Source organism: Silene latifolia, chromosome 8, assembly GCF_048544455.1.
Source record: "Silene latifolia isolate original U9 population chromosome 8, ASM4854445v1, whole genome shotgun sequence".
Taxonomy (NCBI): Eukaryota; Viridiplantae; Streptophyta; class Magnoliopsida; order Caryophyllales; family Caryophyllaceae; genus Silene; species Silene latifolia.
Genome location: NC_133533.1, coordinates 54484847 through 54494846, shown reverse-complemented (window position 1 = coordinate 54494846; position 10000 = coordinate 54484847). Strand labels below are relative to the sequence as shown.

Below are 10000 nucleotides of genomic sequence, written 5' to 3'. Positions count from 1 at the left end.
AATAACAATAACAATAACAATAACAATAACAATAACAATAGCAATAACAATAGCAATAACAATAGCAATAACAATAGCAATAACAATAGCAATAACAATAGCAATAATAATAATAATAGTAATAATAATAATAATAATAATTATAATTATAATAATTATAATAATTATAATAATAATAATAATAATAATAATAATAATAATAATAATAATAATAATAATAATAATAATAATAATAATAATAATAATAATAATAATAATAATAATAATAATAATAATAATAATAATAATAAGAATAATAATAATTCACTAGACTTAGCTTTGGTATTGCTAAGGGTGTGGGAGCCCAGATTGTATCTCGGCTCCCCACCAATTTCATGTAAACTTTTATTTTTCTTTTAATGAAAAGTCATACGCATCCTTGATAAAAATAAAAAAAATAAAATAATAATAATAATAATAATAATAATAATAATAATAATAATAATAATAATAATAATAATAATAATAATAATAATAATAATTGAGAGGAGAGAGGAGAAGGGAAACGCGAGGAGAGGGGAAACGCGATTCAAGCAGCGACTCGGTAACGGCTACCCTACGCTGCCCCTAGTCCACCGCCGTCACCACTGTCACCGTCACTCTCGCCGGCAATCTCTTCATCGGCAACGACAGGTGTTATTGGTGGTTGTGGGGTCCGTTTTACGCTGTTAGGGTTACTTTTGCGGGATCGTTTCTGATTAGGGCAACAGTTTCCGTTTCCTTTTCTTCCACCGCTGGCTGCCAACAACCACCCACGTCGACCTTTAGACCTCACGTCGTCGGTCAGGGGAGTTTGTTGTCGGTGGTTCTTGCGGTGTTTCGCGGCTTTTGTTGTGAGGGTTTTACGTGCGGCGTTTGTCATTTCGCGTTTGTCATTGTCGCCTGTTCTGCGACGGTTGTCGAACGGCGCCACCACCCATTGGCAGTCCGACCTCAAGTCACCAGCCTTTGCTGTGGTGGTTGACGGCGCTGCCTTTGCCCTTCCACCGGTGAGTCTGTTTTATATTCTTGTTTTTTTTATCTGTTACTTTATTCTCTGTTTTGAGCCTTGTTGCGGTGGTCTGCTGCTCCTGTCCAGTGCTCGGCCGCTGCCACCTTTGCTGCTATTGTGTGGGTTCAGGTTGTAGTGCGGGTTGCTGTTTGGGGGTTCATGTTGTGCGGTTTTTGGGCTGTTTATCAACCATTTTCGTTTTGGTTGGTGTCTTGGTCGTCCTTGGCCGTTCAACGCCGTTGTGTGCAAGGAAGGGTGTTGGGTTTTGTTGTCCTTACATGCCTGAGCTAGTACGGTACCATTGTCCTTTTTCGAGTCTTCATGCGTGTCGGGATGGTTTCGGTAAGGGCCTGACTAAGGCGGCATGGCGAAACATTTACTGAACGACATTGTCATGATGGTGCGTTGGACCTTACGCATCGGACTCTTGCGATAGTTTGACGGTTTATTCCAATGCCGAGAGTGTTTTGAGACGGATGGGGCTGTGGTTGTGTGGGGTGTGTTTTATGACCCGTACCACTCGTGCTAGATGTCGACATAGTCGGGGTGATATTATGCAGTCTCCGGAGCGTGTTGATGGCCTCTACAGTTTTCACATTTATGGTATTCCGAGACCTTTGGCTCCCTCTACTTCGGTTTCTTCTGATGATGGTGTTGAGCTTGTTCAGTGGTCTATATCTTCCCTTGATCGTTTATTGTCTTTGGGCCTCCGCACCGTCAAATCTATTCCTCCTAAGTGTCGTCTTGGGTTTGCTCGGGCTTTGAAAGGAGCTCTGAATGATGTGGTCGATTCCCCTGGTGATCTCTCCCGCTGGATTCGGTTGCTTATTTTACCGTTGTGTCTACTTAAGACATTCTCTCCTCGGTGTAATGTTGAGTGTAGGACGGCAATTCGGCGCCAGCGTCAGGAGGAGAGTATTGCTAGGGCTATCCTTGCTTGGGAGGTTCCTGGGGGAGGTTTGCAACTGTTGCAAGAGTGTTTTGATGAGGGTCCTTCTTTGTTTAGTGTGGAGGAGGATCTGGATTTGGGTGACCATAACCTCCGTCAGTGTCGGCGGAAGATTTCTGATGGTCACTATACTGCTGCTGTTCGAGTGCTTTCTTCCTCTGGGGTCGCCCCCTACTCCGATGCCACTCTTGTGGCCCTGCGTGAGAAGCATCCTGTTGCCCCACCTCCTTTGTCTGGGGATCATCACCATCTAGTTGCCTCTGAGTCAGTGGTTTTGGATATGATCCGGAGTTTCCCTTGTGGTACTTCTTGTGGGAGGGATGGTTTCCGTGCCCAGCACCTTATGAATTGTTTGAGTGGCACTGCTGTGGCTATTTCTGATGAGTTGGTCACTTCTATTACTAGGGTGGTTAATCTCTTTCTTGAGGGTCGGTGCCCTCTTGCTTTGGGAGAGTACATTGCCAGCGCCCCTCTCACGCCGCTTGTGAAGCCAGGTGGCGGGGTACGTCCTATTGCTGTCGGTACACTCTGGAGACGGCTTGTCTCTAAGGTTGGTGCTTTTATGGGGGGTCCTTCTTTGTCCTCTTATTTTGCTGGTTTACCGTTTGGGGTGGGTGTGTCCGGTGGAGGAGAGGCTATCTTGCATGCCTTGAACCGGCTCATTGAGGCTCGGGGTGCTGAGGTGGGGCTTTCCATGTTACTGGTTGATTTCCAGAATGCTTTCAACCTTGTTGATCGTACGACCATGCTTGAGGAAGTCCGCCGACGTTGCCCTGTTCTCTCCCGTTGGGTGGAGTTTTGTTATTCCAGCCATGACCGTCTTTTTTATGGGGAGCATTGCTTGTGGTCTTGTCAAGGAGTCTAGCAGGGTGATCCTTTGGGACCGTTGCTTTTTGCGTTGGTTTTGCATCCCTTAGTATGCAAAATCCGGGACACTTTTGACCTTTATATGCAGGCATGGTACTTGGATGATGGCACCATTGTGGGGGATACTTTGGAGGTGGGGAAGGTCTTGGATTTGATTATGGCGGATGGCCCCCGTTTTGGACTACACCTTAATGTCTCCAAGACGGAGGTCTTTTGGCCTGTTGAGGATCCTCGGAGTCGGCTCCCTGGGGTTTCCCCCCCCCCCTCCATTGCTCGGCCCGCGAGGGGTGTTACAGTTTTGGGTGGACCTGTCAGTACTTGCCCTGGTTTTAACAGTGAGGTTGTGGCGAGGAGAGTAACTAAGACCATTGAGCTAATGGACTTGGTTGCGAGGATTGAGGACCCGCAATGTGAGTTGCTTCTACTTCGAGGTTGTACTAGTATTTCTAAGCTCTATTTCTCCCTTCGTACTTGCTCACCTAGTGTTTTTGGGTCCGTCCATCTTCCTTTTGATGCCGCTCTTCGTTCCAGCTTGGAACGCATCGTCACCGCGTCTGGCCTGGGTTTTGGGGATTGGCAGTGGCGCCTTGCTACTTTCCCTTTTTATCTTGGTGGTCTTGGTGTCTATGCAGCGGGGGATGTTTTACATTATGCTTTTATTGCATCCCGTTTGCGATCTCTCGATTTGCAGGCTAAGCTCCTCGGACCCTCTGGTATTGTAGCTGCTGGCCCTGCTTTTGATGATGCCGCGAGAGGTTTTACTGCGACTATAGGCTCTGGTATCTTAGGTAACCCTAGTGAAATTGGTGCCCCCAAACTCATGAAGAAACTGGCAGACATTTATTTCGCGACGGTTCTTTCTTTGCCTCGGTCTGTTTTTTCTCTTTGACACCTCGCCACTTGCTTTGTGGCGATCTCGGCGGGGTTCCCACTCCTCTGATTGGTTGCGTGCGGTTCCTATCTCGGGGTTGGGTCAGACTATGACCGGGAGGACATACCGTAGTGTGCTTGGGTATCGTCTGGGTGTTCCGTTATTCACGGTCTCTAGGCCCTGTCCAGCTTGCTCTCGGGATTTTGCTGATGATGTTTTTGGGGACCATCTTGTTTCTTGTCTGGTCTTGTGGGCGTTAAACATCGGCATAACCTCGTCCGTGACACTCTTTTCGAAATCATTATAGATCTGGTATTTCTGCGGGAAAGGAGGTTGATGTTGGTTTGGTTGACGGGCATGGGGGTTCTCTTCGTCCTGCGGATTTGCTGCTTTGTTCTTGGGACAAGGGGCGTGATGTGTGCGTTGACTTGACCGAGTCCTCTCCTTTGACTCAGACTGGGATGACAAATTTTGTGCCTGGCCGGGTTGTTGCTGATGCTGCTCAGCGGAAGTGTGCTAAGTATGGGGATTTGTGCGCGGCAGCGGGTTATCGTTTCCTTCCTTTCTCTTTCTCAGCACTTGGGGAGTTGGGTTCGGATGCTGTTGCCTTGCTTAAGCGGATCCAGAAATTCTCGGTATCTCAGGATGCGGGGGCTCGGGTGGCCGCTTACATTTTTACTAAACTTAGCTTTTTTCTGTTGCTAAGGGTGTGGGAGCCCAGCTTGTTTCTCGGCTCCCCACCAATTTCATGTAAACTTTTGTTTTTCATTTAATGAAAGCTGCGCGCATCCTTATAAAATAATAATAATAATAATAATAATATAATAATAACAATATTGGACATCTACTACAGGTCGGGGATCTCTGCTGGTAGGGAGGTTGATATCGGTTTGGTTGATGGGGATGGCTGCTCCCTTCGTCCGGCGGATCTGCTTCTTTATTACCGGGGGGCGTGATGTGTGTGTCGATCTGACGGGGTCTTCCCCCTTGTCTCAGACTGGGTTGTCTTATTTTGTGTCGGGTCGGGTTGTTGCTAATGCTGCTCAGCGAAAGTGTGTCAAGTACCAGGATTTAAGCACGACGGCTAGTTATGGTTTCCTACCCTTCTCTTTTTCTTCGCTAGGCGAGCTGGATACGGATGTTGTGGCTTTGCTCTAGCGGATCCAGAAATTCTCTGTTTCTCAGGATGCAGGGGCTCGCGCGGCCGCTTACATTTTTACTAGACTTAGCTTAGTTATCGCTTAGGGAGTGGAGGCCCAGGTTATATCTCGGCTGCCCACTAATTTCTTGTAAACTTTTGATTGATTAATAAAAGTTTGCATTTTTGTAAAATAAATAAATAAATAATAATAGTAATAATAATAATAATAATAAGAATAATAATAAGAATAAGAATAAGAATAAAAATAATAGTAATAATAATAACAATAATAATAATAATAATAATAATAATAATAATAATAATAATAATAATAATAATAATAATAATAATAATAATATAATTGTAATAGAACAGAAAGGAATGAGAGAGAAAGAAGTGAGAGAAGACGCTCTAAAATTTTGAAACCTAATAATGATGGCAGTCAAGGCCTCCCATAACCGCTTTTCTCCCCTGTTTTCTTCACATAAAAATTCAACAAAATCATCAACAAACTCCATTAATGCATCGGATAAAGCTTATAGCTCATCTTCTGGTGCTAAAGTTACAATCTTTCGAGGTCCTACAGAAGCTGATGCACGCAAGACTCGACCTTTTCATGAAATCAATGGGGTGCCTGTGCTTGACCTTGCAGAGGAAGTAGAGACTGAACCTACTGAAGGATGGACGGTGATGCGTGGTGGAAAAGCCACTCCTGTCATGGATACCATTATTGAGGAGGAGGAGGAGCTTACAGATCTACTACAATTTACACCTGAGGATATCAAACCAGAGGTAACCTTTTGGAATAACTCTGTTTATTGTTATATCTTGGGTGCTAACCCACCATGGGAGGTTGTGGAGAGTTTTGTCTATCGTGTCTGGGATGAGTTTGGCATAGATAGAGTCTCCTTCCGGGATAATGGAATTTTTATTGTTAGATTTACTCAAACTATGAACATGGATGCTTTATTGAACGCAGGGTACTATCTCTTTGATAATAAGCCCGTTGTTATCAAACCGTGGCACGTTGATACTGAGTTGGTCAAGGAGAAAATTGATGTTGTCCCTGTGTGGGTTCGCTTGTCTGGTATACCTCTTAAGTTCTGGGGTAATTGTTTGCCTAGAATTGCTAATCTTGTTGGTCACTATGTTCACATGGATGGAGCAACTTCTGATAAGATTAGGTTGAGTTATGCTAGGGTTTTAGTTGAGCTTCATATGGACCAGAAGTTACCTGACAAAGTGATGTTCCTGGATGAGAAAGGCATGAAAGTTATTGTGACTGTGGAGTATGAATGGAGACCTATATCTTGCACTAGTTGTAATGGTATAGGGCATGATACATCTCAATGCAGGAAACCACAAAAGAAAGATGCTCAGGGTGGTAGGAAGAACAAATTACCTAAAACTAAAAACCATCCCCAGCAAGTTTGGAAACCTGTCCAGAAACCTAAACCTTCTGCTGATTTGTCTCCACCTATCTTTACCCCTGACCTTTTCCCCCCTCTTGAGCAAGTTAGAGCTACTCCTGTAGTCAAATCTACCCCTGCTAAGCAAATTATAAGGATGAATAGGCAAGGTGGTATGGTTGGTATAAGGTTGTCTGGCAAATTTAGTCAATATACTTTTGTTGATGCTTTAAAAAGTACAGCTACTCCTGGAGGAGGGGTAGTGGAGAGTGGGAAGGATCCGATTGATCCCAGTACCAATGCATAGCATTGGTTTCTGGAATGTTAGGGGTCTTAATGACCTGAATAAGCAGAAAGTAGTCAAATGGTTTATGCACAATCAACAAGTTGGTCTCTTTGGGCTGTTAGAAACTAAGCTTAAATCCAGTACTTTGCTCAAGAGAGATACTTCTATTTGTGATGGTTGGAGTGTGACTACTAACTGCAGTTGGCATAAAGGAGGCAGAATTTGGATTTTCTGGAAATCTCAATGTTTTTATATTCAATTCTTAGCATATGATGCTCAATTTATACATATGATGGTGCATTCTAAGACTGATGGGAAGAAATTTTTGCTCACTATGATTTATGCCTCTAATGGTTTATAAGAAAGAATAGCTTTATGGAATTTCCTAAAGGGAGTGGCTACTCACTGTAATGAACCCTGGCTTTGGTTGGGTGACTTCAACACTGTGCTGTCCCCTATTGAAAGACTTGAAGGGAATACAACTGATGCTGAAATGGAACACTTTCAGGAGTGTGTTTCCTTATGTTGTATGGAAGATCTCATAGCTACAGGTGCACTTTTTACCTGGACCAACAAGCAGGAAACTACTGATAGAGTCTATAGCAGACTTGATAGAGCTATGGGAAATTTGGAATGGATGAATTTATTTGGTGATTACATTGCTCACTTTCACCCTGAAGGATTATTTGATCACTGTCCCTGCACTTTGGTGGACAAACGTTTTGATATTGGTGGTAGGAAGAGTTTTAAATATTTTAACATGTGGGGATCTGCTGATTGCTTCAAGGACAGTGTTAAGGCTAATTGGGATCGTGGTTATCCTGGCACTAGAATGTTTAGTGTGTTTAAGAAGTTGAAAGCCCTTAAACCTGTACTCAAAGACATCAACAAACACTGCTTCTCTGATATTGAAAATAATACTAATAGTGCCAGTCTTGCTCTGGAACAGATTCAGAAGGATCTTGTGAGCAACCCTGGAAATTGTGAACTTATCCAGAAGGAAATGGACTTGGCCTCCAATCTTAGGGAGCTTCTTATTGCAAGAAACAGCTTCTTATCTCAGAAGGCTAAAATTCAATGGTCACTTGAGGGTGATTTAAACACCTCTTTTTTTCATCATACAATTAAAAAAAGACTGATGCTCAACAAGGTGTTTCAGATTGAGGACCAGGATGGCATCTTATGTACTGAGGGTGATGCTATACAGCAAGCTTTCCTAAGGTATTATCAGGAGCTCTTGGGGACTCAAATGGATGTGACTGATGTCCAATCCCATGTTGTTGGTAGGGGCCCTTGCTGCACTGAAGCTCACTGGGCAATCTTGACTGCACCATTCACTGCAGATGAGATTAAACATAGTATTTTTAGTATTCCTAATGGAAAGTCACCTGGGCCTGATGGATTTACTAGCCAATTTTATAAAGATGCTTAGGATATTGTTGGTGATGAGATATGTGGAGCTATTATTAATTGTTTTGACAGTGGTAAACTTTTAACTCAAATTAATGCTACCAATATTACTCTGATTCCTAAGATAGACAGGCCAACTAGTGTTAAACATTTTAGGCCTATTTCTTGTTGCAATGTGCTTTACAAAGCCATCTCCAAGCTCATGTGCACTAGACTTGCTGCTATATTGCCTGATATAGTTAGTAGGAACCAGGGAGCCTTTGTGAAAGGGAGATCTATTCTTGAGAACATCTTAATTTGTCAAGATCTTATTAGACTTTATAATAGGGGGATGGCCTCCCCTAGATGTATGTTCAAACTGGATTTGCAGAAGACTTATGATTCTATTGAGTGGTCTTTTGTGGATCACATGCTACAAGCTTTAAAATTTCCTGACAAGTTTAGGCAATTGCTTATGGTTTGCATTACCTCTCCTACCTATACACTTAGCTTGAATGGGGCTCAGTTTGGTTTCTTCAAGGGTAAGAGGGGATTGAGACAAGGGGATCCTATTTCTCCTCTCATTTTTTGCATCTGTATGGAATACCTAACAAGAATTATGGCCTATGCAACTGATAAATGGTACTTCAGATATCACCCTTTATGTAAAAGTTTGAAGCTGACACATCTTCTTTTTGCTGATGATCTTCTCATGTTTTGTAAGGGTGATCCTAAATCTATTATATTGGTACTTAGGGTCCTGTCGACTTTCTCTGCTGCCTCTGGTTTAAAAGTGAATGCAGCTAAATCTGAGGTTGTTTTTAATGGAGTCTCTCAGGACTTAAAGCAAGACATTACTTCTATCTCTGGATTTCAGGAAGGTGCTCTCCCTTTCAAATATTTGGGATTCCTATACAACCAGGGAGACTGACCAGACATGACTACAATATCCTTATTGAAAAGATTACATCTAGAGTCAGAAGCATGGGGGTTAGAAAACTTAGCTATGCTGGCAGGCTGGTACTCATCAATTCTATTCTCAATACCCTCCATAATTACTGGTCTTCTATCTTTTTAATTCCTAAAAGTGTCATCAAAAGAATAGAAGTTATTTGCAGGAATTTTATGTGGAGTGGTGATAATGAGTATCATAGGTGTCCTTTAGTGGCATGGGATAAGGTCTGCTGTAGTAAGAAAGATGGAGGTTTGAATATCAAAGAGGCTGGGGTGTGGAACATTGTAACTGTTGGAAAATTGGTCAATTGGATTTACACCAAGGCTGACAGGCTTTGGGTTCTCTGGATTGACCATGTTTATATGAAAGGGGCTGATTGGCATACTTATTCTCCTCCTCCTGATTCTAACTGGAATTGGAGGAATATTTGTAGAGTCAAAGATACTTTGAGAGGTGGCTTTATTGATGGCCAATGGATACCTAACTCTAAAGGGTATTTTGTTGGGACTAGATATCACTGGCTACAGGGACCACACCCCCCTGCCCAGTGGTATAAAACTGTGTGGGATAATTGGAACGTGCCTAAGCATTCATTCAATGGCTGGTTAATTATGCAGAGAGGATTGCAGACCAAGGAGAAGCTGATGCATCTGGGGATTTGTACTAGTGATCACTGTGTCTTATGTGAACAAGCTGTGGAGACTCACACTCACCTTTTTAGGTCTTGCACTTATAGTTCTCAGATTATTACTGGAATTGAGCAGTGGCTGCACTTGCATTTTCAACATCAGAATGGCTACTCTAAGTTGCAGAAATCTGTGTGCAGGATGGCCTGTATGGCCTGCTGGTACTACATTTGGCAGGAAAGGAACTCTTGCAGGTTGAATCTTGCTCTTACCTCACCTCCTAAGAAGATAACTGATCTGAAGCATTGCATTAGGACTCGTCTGTTGCAGAAGATAAGTCCTAGAGTGCCTAACAGAGATAAAGTTTGGCTGCAGCAATTAGATATTCATCTGTAATACTTTATTTTAGATGTTGGCTTGTTGTAGTAACACCAAGAACTGTACTTCATTGTCCTATTTTATGTTGATTAATAAAAA

General features: G+C 42.8%; 2 protein-coding genes across 2 annotated transcripts; both read left to right on the top strand.

The window, feature by feature from the left end:
• The first annotated feature begins 5293 nt into the window (after nt 1-5293).
• LOC141595193 (uncharacterized) lies at nt 5294-7985 on the top strand. The gene is made up of 2 exons (XM_074415164.1): nt 5294-6560; nt 6916-7985. Exons 1-2 carry the CDS (start codon nt 5294-5296, stop codon nt 7983-7985), a joined length of 2337 nt encoding a protein of 778 aa, XP_074271265.1.
• Nucleotides 7986-8926: 941 nt separating this feature from the next.
• Nucleotides 8927-9919, top strand: LOC141595192 (uncharacterized). The gene has a single exon (XM_074415162.1). It carries the CDS (start codon nt 8927-8929, stop codon nt 9917-9919), a length of 993 nt encoding a protein of 330 aa, XP_074271263.1.
• The last annotated feature ends 81 nt before the right edge of the window (nt 9920-10000 follow it).

Bases quoted from the DNA above. Each gene is read 5' to 3' on its own strand.
- LOC141595193 (XM_074415164.1), top strand. From the start codon at position 5,294: ATGGCAGTCAAGGCCTCCCATAACCGCTTTTCTCCCCTGTTTTCTTCA. The intron at 6,561-6,915 runs GTACCAATGCAT...ATGGTTTATAAG, and splicing joins GAAGGATCCGATTGATCCCA to AAAGAATAGCTTTATGGAAT.
- LOC141595192 (XM_074415162.1), top strand. From the start codon at position 8,927: ATGGGGGTTAGAAAACTTAGCTATGCTGGCAGGCTGGTACTCATCAAT.